Source organism: Lagopus leucura, unplaced genomic scaffold (genome assembly GCF_019238085.1).
Source record: "Lagopus leucura isolate 7727_CA_CO unplaced genomic scaffold, USGS_WTPT01 Super-Scaffold_1, whole genome shotgun sequence".
Lineage (NCBI taxonomy): Eukaryota > Metazoa > Chordata > Aves > Galliformes > Phasianidae > Lagopus > Lagopus leucura.
The window spans coordinates 7,327,284-7,350,900 of NW_024962250.1; the positions used below are offsets into that span (position 1 = coordinate 7,327,284).

The window sequence follows — 23,617 nt, forward strand, 5'->3', positions numbered from 1 at the left end:
TGATTTGCTGCAAGCTGTGCATGTCGAAGAGCTGCAATGATCCTGGTCAAATATTAAGCCACTGTGTAGTTTAACCCCCCAGCTGAACAGTTATTATTGCAGGGCTAAGAGCAGGCACTTCTCGCCCCATGAAAGACAAACAGTAACCATGACTCACTGCTTCACGACCCCTTTTAAAACACTCCCAAGCCATAAAATCACACAGCCTGCTTTCTCTTCACGCTAATATGAGTAACACACGGCTCAGCTGGAGTCACGGGGAATAATTCATTTGGCAGAAGATGAGGCCTGAGATAGGAGCTTTGGGCTGGGAGCAGGTCCTGAGTTGGAAGGAGTGATGCTGCAACGGAGAGAGGTTTCCAGCAAAAGTCCTTGGTCCTGGGGCTGACCTCACTTAAAACAGTCATTACTGAAGCTCTCCAGAAATTAAAAAAAAAGAAAAAAGAAAAGAGAAAACCAACCGAAAAAAAACCCCACAACAGGTACATTCAGTAATGCTGCTGGCACTGAAGTGGAATGCATCACTCCTACAGGGAAGGACCAAGCTTGTGATGCTTAAAAGTCTAATGAACAAGCCATGTTCATCTGCCAAACAGAAGTGGTTCACGTTTTAATAATATAAAGAATATTAAAAGTAAAGTCACATTTTTAGGAAATTGTCACAAGAATTTTAGCTGGAGGCTGCTCAGCTGAAAATAACAGAGAGAACAATCCATAAAAGCCATACAATTCATAAGGTGTCTCTTCCTGTGTTTCCTAATCTAGGTGTTCCCACTCCAGCAGGGGGATTGGACTAGATGATCTTTTGAGATCCTTTCCAATCCCTGGCATTCTGTGATTCTGTGATTCAGTCAGCAATACCCATACGGTCCTAAGATGTATTTAGCAATGGGTTTCCAGCAGAGAGAGAGAGATCCCTGGTGATCCATTCTTTAGCCTATGGTATGTTTTATTAAGCAACAAACTTAATAACTATACAATAACAACAAGGCCCTGCATCTGGAAAATGCACAGAAAAAAAAAGCAACTAAGATAACCGAGGTGAAATGCCGTAAAAGAAGTGATTAAAAGCTAGTGGCAGGTTTGCACTAGCATAATGAAGGCTGAGTTAGGATATGATTTTACTGAGGAAAATAGGAAATAAGCTTTTGAAATTAAAGGATAGCAATGCAAAATAATAATAATAATAATAATAATAATAATAATAATAATAATAATGTAAAGTAACATTGAAAACCTTTAGGGTGAGCACTGAAAAGCCTGCAATGGGAGACTGGTACAGCCTTCTGATGGGAGCAAAGGAGATTAAACTCCACTCCCCTTCAGGCTAGATCAGTTTAGGCTGAATCACCTTATGAAGGGGCTTACTCATTCCATACACACTGAAAAAAAGGAGGGGGGGCTGAGTGCCTCAGGCGGTGAAGAACAAAAGGAGACAATCCTGGCATTGTTTGTTTCCCCAGCACCACAGGGGCTGCAGGCAGAAGCAGGCAGCAGGAATTGAAGACTCTGGATGTGAGCAAGTTCCCCAGAACTCAAAGCCAGATCCTGCTCAAGGCACAGCCGTGGCTCACCTTCTCTGTTCCAATGTTTGCCATTAATACCATCTTGCATTTGCTGCTGCCATTGAAGTGATGCAATATTTCATTAAAAATAATGTCCTGGCAAATTGCAAGCACTCCCTGCACTCCTAAGCTCTGTGACACAGAGATAAGAAGAGTTTACCCAGGGCCTTTGGGACTGTTTGCAGAGGAAGGGGGGTGGCACCAATGTAGCTGAGAAACAAGGGAATTTGATCTCCACTCTACAGAAGCAGGAAGGTAGGGAATGCAACCCAGTTAGGGCAAGCAGCCTTTGCGTTCCTGTCTGTGACTGAACTATATAAGAGGAGTACTATGCCCCCAAAGATTGAAACAAATGATTTTGAGCAGGAAACCTCTGGCAGTGGGTGCAGGCTGTGAGACGGAGCTGGGGATTGACTCATTTGGGTCAGCGAAACTTGGGCTCTGTGCCACCCCTCAGTGATGCTGGGCTGTGAGAGCTACCACCAGAGGACATGGGCTTTCAGCACAGCAGGTCTGGGCTTTTGGCTGGCTGAAGCATGGCAAGGTGCTGGGTGCCCTTGCACCTGTGCGAGTGTGCGGTTTTCAAACACACAGGGTTGCACTGGGTGCTCCCTGTGAGCCTTCACTCCCTTGCCAGCTGAGCTGGAGATGGTATCAGCCCGCTCTCCTCCCCTTCCTCTTACGCAATGCAGCGTGGAGGGGAGTGACTTGATTTTTTTTCCCCTCTCTCTGGGAGTTGGTTTTCACTTCCTGCCCCTTCTGTGCTTTTGTCTGCACTGGACGCTGCTGAGGGCACACCTGAGAGGTGAAGGTGTAGGGGACCAGGGGGACACCCCACTCCTGGCATCGGTCCATCTAAGGCCGCACAGGTGGGGGCCGGTAACGTCGGTTTGGGGGTGAGCTTGCAGGGTGGGGGGACACGTTGGCCACCTGGGGCAAATGGGGCCTTGGGCATGCTCCAGATCCCTGCACACCCCACGTTAGCAGGTACCTGGATACCATCCCTCTTAGCTTGTCTGTTTTTTCTCTCCCTTTAGGAAAGGACTAGGGTCACAAGGCGGGAAGGATTGGGTTGCCGAAATGGCCAGAGGAAGACCAGGTCCACAGACCGGACTCTGGGTCTGCCTGGTGCTGGTAGCAAGGGTGGTCTTTGGTGAAGAGCAGGAGACAAAGCCCTTTGGAGAAATGTGCCTGGAGAACTTTACAGCAGGGATACCGAGTTTGGTGCTGGACACGGATGCCTCCGTTCAGAATGGAGCCACCTTCTTATCATCCCCCATGGTCCATCGGAGCAGGGACTGCATGAGGGCTTGCTGTAAGGACCCTGCTTGTAACCTGGCCCTTGTGGAGCAGGACCCGGCCTCAGAGGAAGACCACATCCGGGGCTGCTTTCTCCTCAACTGTCTCTACGAGCAGACATTCGTCTGCAGGTTCGCCAGGAAGGTCGGCTTTCTCAACTTCCTGAAGAGGGACGTCTACGATACCTACCACCAGGCAATACAGAAACATGGATCTAGTGGTAAGGAGTACATAAAGGATTTGTGCAAGCTGGGGGTAGGCAAGCACTGAGGGCTTTGGGCCTCATTTCTACCATTTCTTATTTGTGCTGCTGCATTTCATCAATTCACGATCTGTTCCAGTTTACTTATTAGTAAATAGAGCAGGAGCCATTCTGTAACCTATTTGAAACAGGTGGAGCGTGTGTTTACCAAGTGCAGGCTGTATTTTTGATTCTTGACAAGGCAGAGAAAAATATATTGTTTTTCTTCTTTCTCCCTCCTTGTTCCTCCTACCCAGCCCTGTAAGGCTGGAAAGTGAAATCCTCTAAAATTGAAACATCCCTGTATTTAAAGGGCTGCATTAAGTTTCTAATTGCTTGGGGGCTGGAGACAGGGCACAACCTGCATACCTTTCCTTTTGCCACAGCCCCAGTCTTGTGAGGCCCCTCTGTGGGGCTTGTTGAGGCTGCTTGGTTTTGCTGGCTGGGTTTTGATCATGTCGCTTCCACTCTGGGTCTGTTTATCTCTTTCAGCCTCTGCTTACCTGCTCAGAAAGTTTGCACCAGGCCTAGAAATCCAGGTGAAAAACAAGCTAATCTGTACCTGGCCACCAGCCACGTGCTCTGTGATCTCCTTAAAATGCTGTGTTCTGAAACACTAAAACCAACTCCTCCTGTTGCTTCCTTCCTCCCTTGTTTTGGAGGAAGCCTAACAAGCCTCTGGCACGACTTGGTCTTTGGCAGCTTTAACCAGCTTACTGCCTGTGGAGGGATGGACAGAGCTTCCAGGAGATTTTCCTCAGCCCCCCAGCCCGCCCCTGGTGCACAGTGCAGGTGCCCAGAGGAGCAGCTGAGTGCGTGACACTTGATCATGTGAGCTGCATAGTCTTGGATCTTCTGCTGGATGTGCCAGCCTGCGAGGCCAACAACTTTTTGCAGAGCAGAGGTGGCTCTCCTGTCTTCTCTTTCCCCTAGTTGCTTCCCACTGCACTTTAGGGCTTTCTGGTGAATCTCAGCTCCTTGTTGCAGAAGGCATTCCCATGCCTTTGCTCCAGGCTCAAAAGCCTTTCCACAGGGGTACAACTAGTGATGCACTGAAAGCCACATCTCCAGGAGTAGAGGTGGCATGATAGCAGCTGCGTGAACTCCCACATGTTTTTCTGTAGGAGGAAAAGGTAATGCATCATCCTTAGTGCATCCTGGTTTCACAAGGTTAGATTGAAAATATGATGCGCTGTTGAGCAACGAGGTCCCTTCACCTCTGCAGACCAGCAGGCTGCAGCCCCCTCCCCAGGCTGCCCACAGCTGTGCAGGGCCAGCTCCCATGGTTGAGTGTGAGGTGGTAATGGTGGAGCAGAGGGACCACAGTGGAAATGGAGAACATGGTAGAAGTGCTCTTTGAGCCCACCTGGCAGCAAAAAGGATGTTGGATGTGGGTTTTCCTTTCGGACCTGTTGTGGATACCTGAAGAGGCAGGGTGAAACTGAGGGTAAGGAAGATGTTTTTAGCACACTGGACTTTCCCCCTATGCTTTCCTCTTGGACCTAATTTTGTGCTGCAGACAAAGATGTCTGCTCACTGTTGTGCTTTTCCTCTCTGAATATGCAAAGCTTTGTGGCTGCTCTGGACCTGGGCTGTCATCGTCTCCAGGGCTGGGTGCCGAAGAGTGGTGGGGAACTGTATGATGCCCTTCTTTATATGCTGTCTAGTGTCCTCAGAGCCCCGAGGGTGTGCTCAGTGGCAATCTCCAGATGGGCTCTGCAAAAATGAGGATCAAAAGCATGCTTTTCTAGCCAATAGTGAAATATGTGTTTATGTGGCTTAGCACCCCAGTGGGTGATATTAAAGAGAACAGCCACATGTTGCAGGACTCACAGTACTGCTGCAATAGACTTGCTGGATTCAGAGGCTTATAACTTTTCACGTGGAGATAGGTAACACTTGAAAGAAAGCACAGCTGGGGACTACTGAAAGACAGATTTAATTATGGAGTGTTTCCTGATGGAAGCAGGTAAATGCTAGGAGAGGGAGACAGAGGAAGCATTGCATGTGGAAACGGCACAGGGTCAGGGCAGCCTTGGCGTGTGCCACTGCCGTCCTGCTGAGGTGTTACAGCTTCAGAAAAAAAACCTCCAGGTATTGGCAACAGCAAAAGCTCCTGCTGCCATAACTAAGAAGCTCTACCCCCTTAAATCACTCCCCAGCCTGAACTTTGCTGCGAGTTTTCTGCCTGGCTCACTGGGGAGGGGCAGCTCACCTGCACTTTGTTGGTAATCATGGAGGCTGGTGTTGAGGTAACCACCGTGAGCTTATTCTGGTCTGGGCGAACCAGTTCTGGGCGTGATGCTGGAAAATAACCTCCCTGAACCTTTGTCCGTTTCTTGAACCGAACCCTTTGTGGGGGTTGTGAAAGGCTGGGTGACACGCTCCAAATGCCTGATCTGAATGGGAGACAGGTGGGCAGCAGGGAGAGTTTTGCAGCCCTGGCTGTGCTCCTGCCTGAGGGGCTCAGCCGAGCTGCTGGATTCCCCTCCTGCAAAGCTTCATGTCAATGAGTGTTGAGAGCTGCATAAGTTGTGGAAAATCTTCCTAGTGCTGCTGTCTGGCCTTTTGGTTTGTGGGGGCCACAGCGAGCCGTGCCAAGGCACAGTGTGGGCTGTGGGAGTGACAATAAACAAGCAGAGGCAATCTCAGCACATTCTGCTGTACTGAGATATCACTTTAGTCTCAAGTACCCATGGCGTGGTATCATGTCTGTGAGTGCTGGAATGGAGAAAATCTGGTTTTCTGTGAATTTATGTCTCAAGGGCGGTAGTTGGAATGTGAGCACCAAAATAGAAATCCTCAGACTGGGAGCTTTGCCTTCTGCAGGATTTTACCAGCGTGTTCCTTTTCTGACAGCAAGGCCCCTGCTGGGGTCCCCTCCCACCCCTGTGCTTACTTTTACAGCCTTCATAGGATTTCAGTGTCCTTTAGACTTCTGTTTCCTATCAACTTTGGTTCAGGTTTACTCACTGGTAGAGCTGAAGCCAAGTAAACCATTCGCTGAACAAGCCTTGAAGTGACCTGAAAATTTTTTGAAAAGCAAAAAACAGAAACTGAGAGCTGAATAACCTATGAGACACTCAAATGTGCAAGATTTTAGCTGTGAGCATTTTGGATTTACTCTATTGAGTTTTTCTGCAGGATCAGCAAAAATGAAAGATAAATCTCTTTCCTATGTATTTTGATTGGAAGCTGAATTTGTCACTTGATGACATGACTCCAGCAGCTGGTGCCCCACAGAAAAGAGCATGACATGCAACAGCATCATAAAGCTTTAATATCCCCATTAATTACAGACTTCAACAGAAACTTTCCAAAGAGCATTAGAACAAAGGCAGCTTTCATTTTTCAGACAGCCTTTCATAGCAAAAGGAGCTGAATGGAGAACTTCCCTTTCCAGAGCATTTGTTGGCATTGACCCCAGCTCAGTAAGCATTTGTCTATAAAGCTCAGGTGGGGAATGCCCACCTGCTTCATACAGTCAGTGATGAAAATACACCAATGTTGGTGAGCTTTCTCATATTCGAAGGAGAGAAAGTAGAGCCCTCTGAAAATGAAGTCCTTCATTTCTGTGGAAAGATCCTCCTTGGCAGTCCCTGCACACAAGCAAACCCTCTGGCTTTCTGGGGATGAGCACACCTGGGGAATGTTGCTCACCAAAGATGGGATCTGGAGAGGTAGCTGACCCTGTAATCAGAACCAATCTTTTACTTCACTGTACAATCCATAACTCAAAGCAACTGAACCAACCTGCAGTAAAGCATTTTGCTTGTTTTTCTGGTGTTTTTTTTTTCTTTTTTTTCTTTTTCTTTTTTTTTTAAGTGTATGTGCTTAAAAATGTCAAGGAAAAGCATGACCTGGAGTTGCTGTATGTTAACGACCAATCTGTGGCTCTGCAGAACTGGTCTTCCCCTGTGTCTGCCCCCACCTGATGAGCTCAGCCTGGCAGGAAGGCAGCAGGGAGCAGATTGCATTTCTCAAGGTTGGGCTCATGGCATCTGTTGGCCCAGCAGAACAGCAGGAGCATCCATTTCCAGAGCTCGTGGTGCTGTGTACCACATAGCTGTGGGGCTGTTGTTTCCTAGTTTGTTTGGAGAGCACTGTCAGCTGAAGTCATTCCTTTGGCTACAAATGGTCCTGTGACCCTTGGCAAGATCTCTTGAAAATAAAACAAAACTCCATTTATTTATTCTTCCAGCCCTGCTCAAAGCCAAGAGGGCCAGGCTGGCCCAGCACAGTTTGGTGTCTTCCAGCTGTCCTTGTGCCTCACTGGGGCCAGTTTCTACCACTTTGGCAGGCAGCCCTTTTAGAGGAAGCAGCAGGGAGCAATGCCTCACCCAAAGTCCAAAGGATACTGGAGTGAGCACCTCTGCTTGTGATGAAAATGCCATTTTTCTGGCCTCTGCCTGTTTTGGTGGCTGTGCTGAAAGCCTTATCCCTTGGTGCTACATGAGGAGGACTAAAAGATAATGCTGGTGACGTTCAGTAGGGAGCAGCTGGTGTAATAAAGTTAACCAGAAGCCCTGCAGCTGCAGGGTGATTAAGGTCTCACATAGCAAAAGGCAGCCTGACTCCTGAAATGAGGGAGGAGAGCTGCAGGTCTGCAGTTAGGAACAGTGCCCAAAAGGATGATTGATTTTGCTTGGTGTCTTCACCAAGTATCAAAAGATACTGGAAAATAGAAAATTCTGGATGGATATGTGGTCACTCTCACCTGGAGTACACGTTGCAAAACCTTCTATCCTGCTTAATTAATAGGTGAAAGAACTAACAAATGGCTTGTTTTTAATATCAGCTTTGTTTGCATATATGCCTTATACATCAGGTCCCTTCAGTAGGCTCTAGCAAGGGGCAACAGGTGGGACGTGAATCTAGAAATATAGCAGAAAATTAAGACCAGGTCTGAAACAGTGAAAGTAATTAACTGAGGGAATAGTTTTCCAACCAAAGGCTTTGGGCAGTAATCCTCTTGTTCAGTTCCAGTTGTATAAGAATGGCAGAGTGACACATCTAGATTGAAAATGAAAATTGATGCCTTTCCAAAAGGCACAGGTTGAACCTGACCATTGAGTCCTGGTATGGGAACTACCAGGTGGGGTTTTATGGTCTGAGCCAAGCAGAAGGTGTTCAGACCTTGGAGGAACAATGAGTCAAAAAAGGAACAGTGAGTCAGGCTCACTGTGTGTCACTGCAGTCTGATCTTGCTGGCACTGGCAGAGATCAGTTTTCATCTCTTACGCTCACTGTTCATAGAAGAGTTTAATGGACTGTGGGGGCTGCTGCTGAGTTAATTTGTGGAATGGGACAAAAAGTAACAGTGGCATGAATGGCATTTGTGTGCTTTTTCTAAAGCTCCTGTGTCAGAGAGTGGGGCGGAAGATGAGGTGGGATCCATTCACATCCATCCCCCCCTTGCACAGCTCCAGTTAAGTGCACAGTGCAGTGCGTAGAGCCAGCAGTAGGAATGAAGAGAGTCCATTCCACATTCTTTACCACCCACATCAGGTCATCTCCATTAGTGGTGGGGTGGAGATTACTCTGTGCTGTTTGCGTGGCCTTCTTCCCACTGCTGAAAGCATGGAGGCTGTAGCCACAGGGAAAGCCTCCTGGGATTTCTGTGGGCAGATGTGGCTCAAAAGGCACTGCCAGAGTGAGTTGTGGAGTTATTAAACGGCTGAGGGCAGCAGTAACGGTACTGATCACCTGTTGCTCACACAGGCTGCAAGAAGCACAGCTGTATTAAAGTGTATTCCTTTTAGTGAATGGCATCCATACTGATTTACTCTGGAAAAGTCCCCTTTTCTCATAATGTGGATAAGGACTGGAGCGCTGCCTCTATCAACGCTTTGCTCTGCTCTTCCTCCACAGATGACCGTCCTCCAATAGCCCGTGCTGGCATGGACATGCGGGTGCAGCCAGGGGAGCCAGTGATGCTGAGAGGCACAGACAGCACAGATGACCACGGGATTGTCACGTATGAATGGAAACAGGTCCTCGGTGACCCCTCTGTGGAGATAAAGGTAAGGAGATGAACAAAGGAAACAATTTGGTCTGTGTCGCCTGCAGCCTGCTCTCTGTTGGGATCTCCAAATTTAGCTGAGCTGGAGCAGAAGCCAAGGCTTCTGACTAGCTCCAGCATCTCTAGGGCATGAACACTACTTTGTAGATGTTCAATGGGGCCTGTGGTTTTAGAAGAACAAACAGTTGCTGTAAAACTTCTGCTAAATACTCCAGAAAGCCTTGAAGCTTGTATGGAGCTCTTGTGGCACCTTCTGGGAGACTTAGTATACCAGCCAATGGCTGACTTTGAAGAGTAGTAATACCTAGCTGTAGGAGATTGTGGAAATCTGGAGATGCTGCTCTCCTTTTTTGTTTCCCCTAGCCCAGCCAAAGCAACTTTTATGGAAAAAAAAAAAAACCTCAAAAACAAAAACCCTAAGCCAAAGCACTGAGACATTTTTAAAGCCAGAATTCTGCTTGGGGGTTTCCAGCCAAACTTGTTTCTTCCTAATACAGCAGAAACGTGGGCTTCATTCATCCTCTCATTACACTTGCCTTTTCTTCTTTTATTTTGCATTCTCAGAAGCTTGAAGAAGACCAGGCAGAAATCTCCAACCTACAGGTGGGCACTTACGTCTTCCAGCTTACTGTCACAGACACTGCCCAGCAGCAAGACTTCACCAACATCACCATCATAGTGCTGAATTCTGAGCAGACTGAAGGTGAGCCCACAGACATCTAGTTTGTGTGCCCGAGCTGGGGAGCTTTTCCAGCCCTTCTCTCGGGGCAGATGGGAAAAGAGCACAGGCAGCAGAGTGGGCTTGCATGTCAACTTCTCACAATAAAAGCCTGCACCTGACAAACAGTGAAAGGTCTCTACATTCGTAGCTGTCTATTTTAGGGTTTTCTCATCCTCTTATAGAAGAGGTGGCCTACAATAGCCTGATCCTCTCTGTATGCCATTGCCTCCTCTACTGGATAACCCCAGAGTAGCTGGATCCTGAGGATACATCTGAGAGCAAAAGAGAAGAACCCAAAAGGATTTGTTGACTCCGTGGTTTTATTGTGCCTAATTCCCTTAAGCCACAGGACAGGTGAAGTCATCTGTGTGATGTTCAGAATGGCCCCGGGGTTACCTGTATGTTTTACTATAATGGCCTTTTTTAATGATCAAAGTACTCAGCATTATAACTGCACTGGGGCAATGAATTCTTGGACAAATGCTGGCCTAGCTGTCAAGCAGAGAATTTCTTCTCGTGCCTCAAGTACCATAAAACTAAAAGAACATCCATATCAAGTCACTCTGTCAGAAATCTAGTGCACTGCATCCAACAGTGCCCAGAGTTTAACACTAGATAATAGCAAGAACATGACATGCTGTCAGTAAACCCTTGCTGTGCTTGGCTAGCCACCAAGGAATTTGCAGCCTTTTTAAGCAAATAGGGTGTCTTTGTATTCAGTATCCATGAATGAATCTTCACACAGCAGCAGCATCCTGAAGCAAGGAGTTTCACAGCTGAACTCTTTGCTGTTTGCTCTTATGAATATGGCACCTCCTAATTTGATTTTGTACTCTGTCCTCCCGTATAAGAAAACACATTATGTGATTCCCTATTTGCCTTCCCCTTGCCACTCACATTTTGTAATTTTTTTTCAGACAAACATCCACACTGTTGACAGACTTTCCTTTGGAAGATTTTCTTTTCTCTGTGTGAAGGTAAAACATGCTAACCAGACCCTCTTATTTTAACTCTGTTGATAGAGCATTGCTTGACTCCAAAGAAGGTTGGTTGGTGTCGAGGCTCTTTTCCACGTTGGTTTTATAACCCAACTCTTCAGCAGTGTCAGGAGTTCATTTTTGGCGGCTGCAAACCTAACAAGAATAACTATTTACGGGAAGAGGAATGTAAACTTGCCTGCAGGAATGTTAAAGGTGAGTCTGCTTCAAAAATCAGCCCCTTCTTTTTCATAGGATCTGGATGTCCCTATGGGCAAGGACTGCACCTTTGTGGCTAGCAGATATTGTCTGGAGAGCTGAGGAGATGAGGCTGATGAGGGTCCCACAGTGCCCAGCTCCTGGCTCTCTGTTCCCCTAGTTGATGCCAGACTAGCTTCCTTTAGCATCAATCATCACCACTGGCCACATGTTGGTGTAACTAACCAGGGCAGGCCATCAGCAAAAACTGGCTCCTTCTGGCACAACGTCTTCAGTGCCAGGTGTTCCTGGTATGTCCCTGGCTGCACAGACCCTCACCAAATTTTCATCCAGCATCCTTAACCTAAATTCTGTATTTCTACTCCTCACCACTACAGGGCTTTGTTCCAGAAAAGGCACATTTCTTAGGAGAAACATGAAGCAATATAAAGCTGATTCTATGCTGACAAAGCAGTGTGGTGGTAAATTAACTTTATTTTTCCCCTTGTCTCTTCAGGCTCTATCAGCGGGCGACAAATGCCAGGTAAGCCTCCTGCTCCTCTATATAATCTTGCTGTAAGCTCAGGCTTAGTGTCTCATATCCATTCCTGTGGCTTTTTGATTAGCACTCAGTGTGGAAAATGAGGTGTCGGGGACTAATTTCTTTGCCAAGCCTTTCACTTTCATATCATAGGATAATTCAGGTTGGAAATTGTGCCTGGGGTGCAACCCACTACTCAGAGTAGGGCCAGCTTTGAGTTATGTCAGGATGCTTAGGGCTCTGTTCAAGCCACTTTTGGGTATCCCTGAGGAAGGAGATTTTATGTTCTCTCTGGGCAGCCCTCATATTTGTTTTCCCTTCTATTCGAATCAGTTTCCCTTATTGGATCATTTGTCTGTTGCTGCTCACCCTTTTACTGTGCATCTCCAAAAAGGATCTGTCTTTTTCAAAACTTCACACTAGGTCATGTGCTCCAGTCTCTTGCTGCATCTTTGCTGCTTCATTCCAGCATGCTGGTGTCTGTTGTTCACTGGAGAGCTCAGACTTGGGCAGAGCACTGATCAGCTGGGATCACCTCAGGGGCAGAGGAGGATGGCCAGTTGTCTCTGCTGGCTCTCCCAGCCTGCTGTGCAGTTGGACATCCTTGCCACAAGAGCTCTCTGCTGATTCACGTTCACTATGTCCACCTTGACTCCCAGGGCTGTTCTGTACAAATCCTTTATCACTTCTTGGTGTCCAGATGCTGTTCTTGTGTGGAGTTGTTCTATCTCAGGTGTGGGATGTTTAACTCTCTGCTTTGTCTTTGCATTTGCCTTTGCATTTTATGAGCAGAGCTGGAAGCCTTCTTCTGCCTGCCCAGCCCTCGCTGCATGGCACTGAGTTCCCTGCTTTCCCCATTTTTGGTATTGCTCACAAAATTCTAAGTGGTCTTCCCCATATGCGGCTTCACTGCCCCAGACTCTGCCCTTAAGCCAAGGACAAGGGAGTCCAGTGGGCATTCCTTCCCAGTGAACACTGAGCCAAAGAAGGTATTGAGTACATCCGCCGTGTCCGGTTCTTTTGTCACTGGGTCCCCATGGTGACTGGGGCATTACCATGCCTTGCCTCCAGCTTCTGCAGACTTCTGTTTTGAGAGGAAGGATGGCTGTTCCCTGAGCACTGCTTGGCTTATAAGCAAGAAATGATTTTCTTCTTTTTTGAGTTGAGTGGCACAGAAGAGAGACCTTTGCCAGCCCTTTCACCGCTTTTTAAGTCCTTCATAACACATCTGTGTGGCAGGGAAAATGAGCAAATTTTAATGAACTATCTGAACTGTTTCTGACACAGTATGCAATGGGAATTGTCAGGCCTCCTCGTTCAGATGCAAGGATGGCTGCTGCATTGATGCCTATCTGGAGTGTGATGAAACTCCAGACTGTGCTGATGGATCAGACGAGGTGTATTGTGAACAATGTAAGTTCTTCACGTTCTGGCTTAGAAAACTTAGTATCTGCACAGGGATGACTGCAGTGCTCAATGCTTGACTCTGCTTTTTGTTGCTCTGTATTCTCCTGACCCTGCATGAGCTCTCACTGTTGCCATATTTTCAGGTTCTGCCATCTCCCATATCTCTGACTGCTACAGCTGATCTCCCCGCTGGGATTTTTCCTTCTACCGTCTTCCCTGTCCCTGCCTGTAAGACTTCAGAGCCTGCCTTCCCCTCCCCTGCCAATGTTTTATTTCTGGATGATCATACCTTCTCTCCTAGTTTATGGAGGTGGGAAATTAAACCATGACTTCTTCCAATTGGTTCAGCATCAAAATCCCCTTAACATCCTCACATTATGCTAATGTAAATGCACAGTGGTGAGCTGCCAAAGTCTGTAATCTCCCTCTCTCCTTCTCACAAAATTCACGTAATCTCTTCCCTATGTGTGGGTATTTTGTTACCTTCCCAGGCTTCTTATTTTGCCCTCACTTATTTCCCAGACCAGTACTTTTTCATACTTCTTAAAACCTGGAGTGAGAGCATCTTCCCCTTTTTTTTCTTGGTGGAAAAATCTAAGAAAGTTGAACTCAAATTGGAAATCATTTCTAGTTACTACACTGTGTTTTCCCATGTTCCTCTCATAGCTTTGAGCTATCTAAGAACCTCAGAGTATATCTCCTTTTCCCTGGCTTGTTGTAGCAAATAAATGTGCAGGAATGCCCTAAGATTAACATAAAATATTTCTCTTGCAGATGCTCGTGAGTTCAATAGACTGCAGAAAATCAATGTCACACATAAGCAAGGTACACACTGTCAGGAGCACTTTGGCTGACGTCTGCCAGCTCTTGCCTTTTCCTTCAGCCCAGTATTGGTAGTGGCAGCTCACCTTGGCCTTGCCAACTTGAGCAGCTGCCAGATGGGCGGTGGGCACCCAAGTGCTATAGGTCTGCCTTTGCTACAGTGCTTGTGCTCTTCTATCATGAGCAGAAGTTGGTGCTCTGGTAAGATGCTGCTTGGGCTACAGCATCTCTCCTTTGCTTTGCCAGCTCACTGCGTGGACTTGCCTGACACTGGACAGTGCACAGACAGCATCCCTCGCTGGTACTATAATCCCTTCTCTGAGAAATGCGACCGCTTCACCTACGGGGGCTGTGATGGCAACATGAACAACTTTGAAGAAGAGGAAGAGTGCATGAAATCATGTTCAGGCGTCACAAGTAAGCAGGAATAGTGAGGGCTGGAATACAGATCAGACTTGGAAAATCCATCCAGATTAAGTTCTGTGGTGACAAAGAGGCAGTGACTTGGAGCCTTTGGACAAGGCAGCTCTGTTCTCAAGTCCTGGCCATGCCCCACAATGTTCTGCAATGTATTGACTGCTTATGGGGAACAACGCATGTCTACAGAATGTCTGCAGTACAGCCTGTCATTTGTCAGAGCTGGAGAAATTCTGTGGATGCTAATGTTCAGAAAGGTACAGAGTAGCATGACAAAACTAGCTAGAGTCATGGTGTGGCCTTTCCAAAGAATATAACTTTCTAGCTTGGCTCCAGTTCTCCACAAGTGGGAGGAGAGAAATGAAGAAAATTCTCCATATTAGGGAGAAGTTTTAAACAATCAAGAGGGAAAAATTTCACACTGCAGTGCTCTGCAGGCATTGCTGCGGAGGCCAACAGCATAAATAGGAGGAATTCTGACACTGCATGCATCCAGTCATTTCACAGTACTGGAAATACGCTCCTCTGAAACCTGTCTCAGCCCTTGTTCCTCTTAAAACTCTTCTTCTTACTCCCAATTCAGAAAAAGATGCCATTGGTCGGAGATGGGAAACATTTGAACCTCACAGTGATATGTTGAGTGAGTAACAATATGATAATTGATACGGTGATATGATGAGATGTGATATGATAAGTGAGTAACAGTTCCTCATACAGAGTTTATTTGTTGCTTTCACTGTCCTGAAAAATATTTTGCCCTTCCTTGGAAATATTACCCTTTTTACCTATTTCCTGTGCCCCTTCTGAGACTAAGGGAGTAGTGCAGTATTAGTAGGACGCTAGCAGGGGCTAGAGAGATTTTTCAGTGGACCATGCACCTTTGGTCCAATTCCTGCTTTGTCTGTGACTCTGTAGATCATTGCAGAGGCTCCTCATTTCTTTTCCATCAACATCCATGAATGCTGCAGTGTTCAACATCAAAAAATGTCACACAAAATTCCTCCCCAGGGCCACATTTACAAAAAGGACCACTAAATTCTGCAAAAAAGAATGCCCAAGTGAGTATGTGAATAATGTTGGATGCTAGATTGGGGTGAAGTCTGATTACCCTATCAACCCTCAGAGCTGTATGCTCACAACACTGCTACAAGTTCTTTCTCAACACATTCACCACCGCACCTCACTCCCATGGCATTCTCCTGGCCAGGAGTGCTCCCTGTGACCTCACTTTGTGGCCTCTACATTGTTGTATGGAGAAAATCCAGCACTGGAGAAGAGTTTGACATTTAAAGATGTGCCAAAAGGCCAACTCTGCCAAAGTCACCAAATAGCCTTTAGAGGGCGTGGTGCATCCAAGAAATGATGGAAGCTGTGATCTGGGAGAACAGAAATACTCTTACCAGACCCCTTTCCATGTAGCTGTCTTTCTCACTTAGTTTTGCAATGCCCACCCTGCTGTCAGCCCACCCCTTCTCCTCTTTTCCAGCACAGCTTCTCCAGCAGCTTTTGTGCTTGTTCTTAGTGTGCTGCTGCAGAGCTTGTGGAGCAGACCTCCTAACTTGTTCACATTCATGTGTCCCCTGCAGGTGCCTTTGAAGTGGTGATTGCTGTGCTTCTTGGGATCTGCATCATGGTGGTTCTGGCCATCATAGGCTACTTCTTCCTGAAGAGCAGAAGGAAGAGCAGCCGCCGCCGCCAGCCAACCACTGCTACCAACTCGACCCTGTCCACTACAGAGGACACCGAGCATCTGTTTTACAACGGTGCCACCAAACCAGTCTGACCTGCTCCAGTCTCTCTCCCAGCCACACACTGGGACATTCCCAAGAACTTCTGGAGTTTTGCTTTTAGATGGGGGCCTCGGCCTGGAGGGCTCTTTCTTAGAAGACATTGGTAGCCTGAGGCCAAGATCTAGCCATGATTTGGCAGTAATGTGGCTAAATTGACATGGCTAAATGATTGTCGTGGCTAAACGGCTGCTCTGGACTCAGGACCTGGGAGCATTCTGATGCTCTCTGAGGTCTATCTCTTCCTAACCTCAAGCAATCCAGTGAAACTTTGAATGACATCTTTCTTCTTGCTCAAATCTGGAGCACAGCTCAGCTCTGCTTACTGAAGGACCCTGAGATTGAATCTGTGTAGCATTCATAACGGTGAATGGTACAAGCTCACCATGGCCAGCAATTTTTTGTTTGCAGTGCTGCTTCCTGCCACTTGGCTTCAGATTTTCTACCCTTTCTCCCAAACCTTTGCCAAGTTGCCCTGCCTTCCAGCTGTCCTCCTGGTCGTGGTGAGTCCTGTGCGGGCTGCGTGCTTCTGGTAACCGGCCAGACCTGGGCTGGACCTGTTCTGAGCCCTGCAACACTTTCCAGTGGTTTCTGTTCTCAAGACAGAAGGAAAAACAAATAACCTGTTTTAATCACTAGGCTTTGCTTTTTAACAGAAAAGCACACCTAGAGTTTTTCTGCCTGGCTGCCATGTTGCAGCCACCTACATACAGTATGTGTCCTCCACTTTGTGAGTTGCCCTGATTGCTTTTCCAGTGTTCAGTCTGACCCTGAACATGCTCATAAAATACCTATTTATTCTCACGTGAAATGAAAGGGAATGCCCAAACTTTTTCTGCTGATGCTGAAGGGAGGGCAGAAGGATCAAGCTCCCCATTGCTGCTGTGGTGCCAGCTAGTGTTGCCCATGGGAAATCTCTGCTCCCAAGGAAACCTTGGGGAAAGCACTGCTTGCAGTGTGGGAAATATGCTTGAGGGAGGAAGGGAAGGAGAGGTTGCTGGGGAGAAGCACAGTGAAGGGATGTTTGAAGGAACCAGAGGGTTTCCTGGAGGCACTGATGCCATCTGTGTGGTCCTGGCTGTGGTGAGCCGAGCTGGTAGCTGATGCTTCCTCCAGGAAGCTTGTGCTGCTGCTTCAGTGTTACTACCCTCTCCACAGCCTCTCTCTCACCTGAGTCCCTGGCATCAGGCGCATGGCCAGCGAATGTCCCCAGATGTCCTTCCTGCTGGCCTGTCCCTCTTGGTGCAAGATGAACCCACCCTGTGGGGCCCAGAGCTCATCCCTGGGCCTGTGGCAGCATGTAACAGCTCCACCACACTGAGGTGCTGTGTTTTCCCCGTGGCTGATGAAGCAGGATGCCACCAGCTTTGCATGGCTGCATCTCCAGCATCAGGCTTGTGCCTCTGGATGCTGAGGGTTTCTGCTGTGAACAGAAGCTGATGTTTCTGTAGTCCCTGGTATGCTCAGTCTGGCGTGGGATTGGTACCAGTCCCTGAACCCCCTTTGCCTGCTGCTCCTGGAAAACTGCTGTGAAAAGAGAGGAAATCAGGGTGTGTGATGTGTTTGTGTGTGTGCGCGCGTGTGTGTAAGAAAGCACAAATTTATGTACAGATTTTAGTTTAAATTCTTGGACCCTTTCAAGGCTGGAAGGGAGGAAATGGCTGCCCACAGCGTGGTGGCAATCCAGCTGCCTCTCCCTGTTGCAGGAGGGCTTGTTTGATTCCTCCATGGCTTTTAATGGCCTGTCTTGTATCATTTCTTCCATCACTGTTTTTCTTCCAGCCTATGCAATAAACTTACCATCTTGATTTACTTTTTGTGCACCCTCTCTGATAATACAAGTTGCAATAAATGGGAATTGTTTGTCTTATCTGACTTGGGAGTGGTGTCTGAGAAGCAATGACCCGCAGAGGGGAAGGTGCCGTTCCCATGCCTGCTATCTCCCACCCTTTCATCTGCAGGTGTTGCTGCAGCCAGGTCCTGCGGTTTGGGGGAAGGGGGGCACACCACGAACAGGTGAATGCAGCAGGTAGGGTTAACCAGAGAGAGCAGTCCTTCCTTGGGAGTGCTGAGAGTGAGATCATTGCCCACTAATTCAGAGAGATGAGGCAGGGTGTAACCTGAAACTGGGCTCCAGCTGGTCAGACTGGTTCTGGTCTGAAACCAAGAGCAGACACTGCACTTCAAACAGAACCTGCTCGAGCTGCATCTCTGGGCTGATGATGGCTCAGGCACAAGATAATGGTGATGGATGTGCATTAAACTTCACTGAACAGGCAGCACAGGGTGTCCCAGCACTGCTCCCCTTCACATGAAGCTTTTCTTAGCTGCACTCTGTGCTTTGCTATCATTGTCACCCCTCTCCCAACACCACCCCCCCCACACACACCTGCTGTCCTGTCCAGCTGCTGGCACCCACATTGCCTTTGTGTGCACTCTGGAGACACACTGGCCTGCTGATGGAGTCACCAATCCTGGTGTGAAGTGGGCAACTCATGGTGGACGTTGGAAGCCAAGGCTGTCTCTCTTGACATATCCTAAAAGAGAAGGCTATGTTATTACACTCTCATTCACTTAAGGCACATCATTGTGTTTTAAGCTGTGATGGAGGACATGAGGGTCATCAGGAAGTCATTACAACACAGCACAGGGAAGCTCAGAGCCTCTGTTACTGCTCAGCTGCACACCCAAACCCTGCAAGCCCAAGTTGCACCGTGTGGGGTCACCCTGCCCTGCCTGCACACCCCGCTGCGAGCAGAGCCCTGGCTGCATGCTTCTGCCCGACAGCGTGCAACTCCGGCTCTCCCCCTGCCTGCAGCCAGAGACAAGCAGCTATGTGTTGCCTTGATCTTTTCGGGGCAGAGCCATGTCACCCCATGGCAACTGCTTTGCTGTGCTGCTGCCCAGAGGGTCCCAGGGCCTGGGACTGACTGCCTGAGCTTCTGGATGACTTGATCCCAACGGGCCCTGAGAGCCCTGTGTGTCTGTGGGACCGGAGGCAGGAAGCATTAGCTCACAGTTAAATATTGGGTGTCTCCAACTCCCTTATGGCACAATGGCTCTGTAAACACAGCAGCTGCCCCTGCACCATGGGGGTGGCCCTGCCTGGCTGACGGGAATATTGTCTCCTGCATAGAGGCCATGGTGATGTGCTACTTTCTGATAAGTTGCTTCAGCTCCCTGTGCTAATTTATTGCTTGAGGAAGAAATCGTTTTGGCTTTGAGGTCAGTTTGTTCAGGTTATCAAGAGAGCTCCCAGCCCAGGCGGAAAGAGGAGTGGGCCTGTCTTCCTGCTCTGCAGAATGTAAAAAAAAAATCCTGAAGGCCATTTCTCCCCCTTACTAGAAGCACCGGGAATGACAGGACTTGCTCTATAAACATGTGCCCTAAGCTCTTAACATGGCTCCCAACAGAGGAAGAGCTCTGCAGCTTCAAAGCCCCATTGCTCTGCACTTTTCTTTCCTTCCACATTTGGGTAACAGCCTCCTGGGGTTTGAATGAGTAAATGAACCCCCAGCAATCATTAAATAAGGGGGTACACAAACTGATCTCGGGCTGTCTGTGCAAGGCAGTGGCGTCAGTCAGAGCCTGTGTCTGCAGCACTTGTCCTGTTTGAAGACATTCTTCTAGAATTAGATCAGATGCAGATTTGAAGTGCCATGCTATTCCAGAATTTAGGAAGCAAACATTGCTTGCTCAAGCAGTGCCTGTGTGGGAAATGGGCTATGAACCTTTCCAGGCATTCTTATTTTCCTTGATGAAATGGAGAGAGAAATTGGAAACACTCTCAATTGGTCTTCAAGCACAGAACTGTGTGTTACTGTAATAATTTGCAGTTGCTGGGAAATAGAGCCAGCAATGATAACATTTATTTAAGAGAAATTATAGTTGATCTACTCTGTTCTGCAACAGGGACTGTAAAAAGGTTAGGAGGTGCTTTTCTGCAAGGCAGCTTGGCTGACCAGCATCAGAGGGAGACGTCTGTTTCCAAAGCAAGGTGCCACCTGAGGTGTTGCAGAGTTACTGTAGTTCATCAATGACCGCTGCTCCAAAATGTCCTCTTCAGAAGCTGCATCAGGAGCTTTGAAACTTGCCATTGGTTCCTGTAACAACTCTCCATGATTTCTGGCAAAAGCCAGGCCCAGTGGTTAATTACTGTGTATAACACATTGCCAGAGCCTGCCTGCATGAGAGGCTTTAGGAGATGGCAGCTAGCAGGTGACTTGGGCTGCAGAGACTCAGGGCTCTGGTGGAGTCAGCCAGACACTAGCAAGAAGAGGGGAAATTTCCACACATCTCAGCATAGATGAAGTACATTGTGTCTTTGTTCTCCTCTGACACACCTGACCCACATGCTACACGCTTCAAGATTCTAAAAAAATATTTGCAGCTGTTCTCTAGCAAAGCGCTGACTGTACTGGCCCAAGAATTTGAGCTGCCAGGACTCCCCCAGCCAGAAACTCTTCTTTACACAGTGTCCCTCTCATGTAGGCATGGTGGGAGCCATTCATTCCTTCTCCAGCTGCACCTGGGTCCTAGCTCTGCTCCCTGTGCCTCCACCACAGTCTGCCGGTTGCACTGATGTGGTTTTTTATTCATTTGGGTGTTGTTCAGCCAGAGCAGGTTCCCAAAGTGGTTTCCCAGCCCACTGAGGTGTCCACAAGGAGGAGCAGCAATTTCCTAATGTCCCACCGGTGCTGCCTTGGACACTGAAATGTCAAACAGTGGGGACATCTTGTGCTGCTGACACTGGACACTTCAGTGTGAGAGGCCATGACCATCAGTGAGTCCCTCAAGCTGTGGGATCTTGTTCCCTTCCTCCCCATTCATTATGATCCATGTTACCATACCCCAGCCAGCTTTCAAGCATCATAGCCAACTAGGAGGCAGCAGAGAGTTGGGACAGCCTCCAGAGAGCAGAAAAATGACTGCAGCTCTCCAAGCTTCTTGTGGGTCCTCCACACACTGGGTCTTCTTCCCCTTGGGTCTGTCAGAAGTTGGCAGCCATACCTTCCAGCACTCACCCTATACTCTTTATCTCTGTCTTGGAAGCAGCTGCAAATCTGTATTAGGGGGTGGGGGGAGCATTTGTGACCTTTGCATGAGGGCAGACACCTGGAAGCACTGGGGTTGCAGCCGGACTATATGGCTGTGCAGCTGGAGCTGCTGCTGAGGACGCCTGGAAGTGTTCAAGACCAGTTTGGATGCGGCCCTGGGCAGCCTGCTCTAGTACCACATTGGTAGCCCTGCTTGCAGCAGGGGGGTTGGAACTTGATGATGCTTGGGGTCCCTTCCAACCCAAACCATTCTATGATTCTATGCACAGCTGCTGTTCTAATGCCCTCACTAGGGGTTTTTGGTGCACAAAGTTTCTGTTAAACCAGTTTGAACTGGTTCTCTTTCATATTTAGAAACTATCCCTGCTCACGCTGTAGAATTACACCCTGTCAACAAACCCTCCTTTCCTTCTTGCCCTGGTATTTTGGGAAAGGGGGAGGTCTTTCTACCTTTCCCTAAAGCCCAAGTTAATCTGTTTAAAATGCACAACGAACGTGCCCAGGAACTGCCTCTTCCCTGCCATGCCTTCTGCTGTCTGGTCCATCACCACCCCCCTGCTGCTCAGCCACACCATTTCCATGCTCCTTTCCCTCATCTCCGTGTTCACCTGCTGAGACGAATTGGAGACAGGATCTGCTCAGAGAATGGGCCTGCAGATAGAGGGAAGAGCTGGCACAACACATGTGCCCAATATCATTTTCCCCATCAATTTATACATGCATGTTGACAGCCGGCAAAAATTTATTTTCTTCCTTTTCTGGTGCATTCCTGTTGCACTGAGGCACACAAGGCTGTAAACCCCTTGACACCTGGCCATCAGGAAAATGAGTAAGCTTGCACACCACCCATGAAGCCAGATGCTGCCTTTTGAATGCTAACAGAGGGAAACTTCCTCTGTTGGCCAACCCTGGGGCAGCGAGGTGAGGTCCAGACAGAAGCCCCAGCAGTGAAAAAATACCTATTTGTTTTCACAGGTATTTTTCACCTCTAGGCCCTTCTTTGCCCACAGATGGAAGGAGCAGACCTGAGAGAGCTGAACAAAGTAATCCCCTGCTTTCTTTCTGCTAGAATCCCCCCCAACATACTGGCAGAATGCCTTCCACTTGTGAGGGACGTGTTTCCCACTAGTGCCGCTCCTTGTGCCAGCTCCTGGGGCGCTGGCTGAGCACGGGATGGCAGGAGGAGACCTTCTGGGCTCCTGCAGAAACAGAAACCACAGTGTCTTTTGGGGCAGCTAACCCAGCTGGGGATGAGGGAGTGCTGCCCTGGACTGCCCTCGCCCAGCATTTCACATGGACCTGCAACCTCATGAAAGGCTCTTCTTTCCCGCACCTCCAGGCCCTCTGTAAATTGCCTCATCCCACTGCTGGGAAGAGGGGGCTTTCCCAGCTTTCATTTATTCCCCCGCTGTTGCATTGGGTTTATGCTAATTGTGGGTGATTAACTGACTGTGGGCTGGAAACTCTTCTTACAGCTCCCTGCAAGCAGGCTGCGAGGAAGGAGCCAGGGAGCAGTGGTGGTGAACAACACATATAAATCTGTAGGTTCTGCCTTGCAGCCAGGCCTACTGCAGCAGAAGGCAGCTGGATGGGACAGCATGGGGCGAGGGCACAAGCAGGATCTGTATTTAGGGCAAAAGGAGCTGCCTATCTTGTACAGCTGACTTGAGTTGTTGGGATGAGGACTGCCCACCTGGGTGTACCTTGGGTCCTTGACTCAGGAGCAGTAACTGGGAAAAGAGGACAGTGGAGAGTACAGGGTGCTTGTTCTTCCCTGGAGGTCACTGTCCCACCAGCCTCCTTCCAAGAAATGCCTTTTTTACTGTAGAGCCCATAGTGACTTTCCCTCTTGGGATGGCTGCGTTGGTGGAGGTGTTCAAGAAACATTTAGATGTTGTACTGAGGGACATGGTTCAGTGGGAGATATTGGTGATAGGTGCATGGTGGATGATATTAGAGGTCTTTTCCAACCTTGGTGATTCTAATGAAACACGGAATGATTAAACTCAGCTTGCAGTTGCCTTTGCAGTCTGCTGCTTCTGCTCTGCAATAGAGAAACCCAAGTGCTTGCTTTTTGTTGAGTGTTGGCTCTTGTCACTGAGCTCTTGTGCTCTGCAGGGCTGGAGAAAGGCAGATGCTATGGGTACTGGGGTTGTTCCTTTCCATAAAGAGGGGAATGGAGGATAAGCTGTGATTACTTGTGAATATGCCTGGTCTCTTTCAGCAACCAGATGTACCTGTAGGTCAGAGATGACTGAACTCTCTTCTGTCACCATCCCACAGCCAGCTTCCTAAGCCTGGTAGGCAACATCACCCATAAACATTTGTTTCCTCTCCAGAGCAACTTGACACATGTGCCTTCAGCAAGGCTGTGGCCAACTGACATGCTCACTGCCAGATGCATCAGCTCTACAGGAACATCTCAACCAGCAGATCCCTTCTTGCCATGCTACGTTTCTCCTGCAGTGGGCAGGCAGGGCTGCGGTCACATGGAGGGCAGGTAGAGCAGGTCCCTGTAACATGACAGGGCTTGCTCAAAGCCTGACTTCCTATTCCTTGTGCC

General features: G+C 48.3%; 1 protein-coding gene across 2 annotated transcripts; it reads left to right on the plus strand.

Annotated features, from left to right (window-relative positions):
* Window positions 1-2,293: 2,293 nt before the first annotated feature.
* On the plus strand, window positions 2,294-17,872 carry SPINT1 (serine peptidase inhibitor, Kunitz type 1). Of its 2 annotated transcripts, XM_042868271.1 has the most exons (11): window positions 2,294-2,434; window positions 2,603-3,084; window positions 8,977-9,128; window positions 9,692-9,830; window positions 10,871-11,041; window positions 11,541-11,567; window positions 12,852-12,977; window positions 13,746-13,796; window positions 14,040-14,210; window positions 14,794-14,850; window positions 15,797-17,872. In XM_042868271.1, exons 2-11 carry the CDS (start codon window positions 2,646-2,648, stop codon window positions 15,991-15,993), a joined length of 1,530 nt encoding a protein of 509 aa, XP_042724205.1. In that variant the 5' UTR covers window positions 2,294-2,434; window positions 2,603-2,645; the 3' UTR covers window positions 15,994-17,872. The 2 variants fall into 2 exon arrangements, with proteins under 2 accessions (XP_042724205.1, XP_042724212.1); XM_042868278.1 differs by lacking the exon at window positions 12,852-12,977.
* The last annotated feature ends 5,745 nt before the right edge of the window (window positions 17,873-23,617 follow it).

Bases quoted from the DNA above. Each gene is read 5' to 3' on its own strand.
- SPINT1 (XM_042868271.1), top strand. From the start codon at position 2,646: ATGGCCAGAGGAAGACCAGGTCCACAGACCGGACTCTGGGTCTGCCTG. The intron at 12,978-13,745 runs GTAAGTTCTTCA...TTTCTCTTGCAG, and splicing joins CGAGGTGTATTGTGAACAAT to ATGCTCGTGAGTTCAATAGA. The intron at 14,211-14,793 runs GTAAGCAGGAAT...CTCCCAATTCAG, and splicing joins ATCATGTTCAGGCGTCACAA to AAAAAGATGCCATTGGTCGG.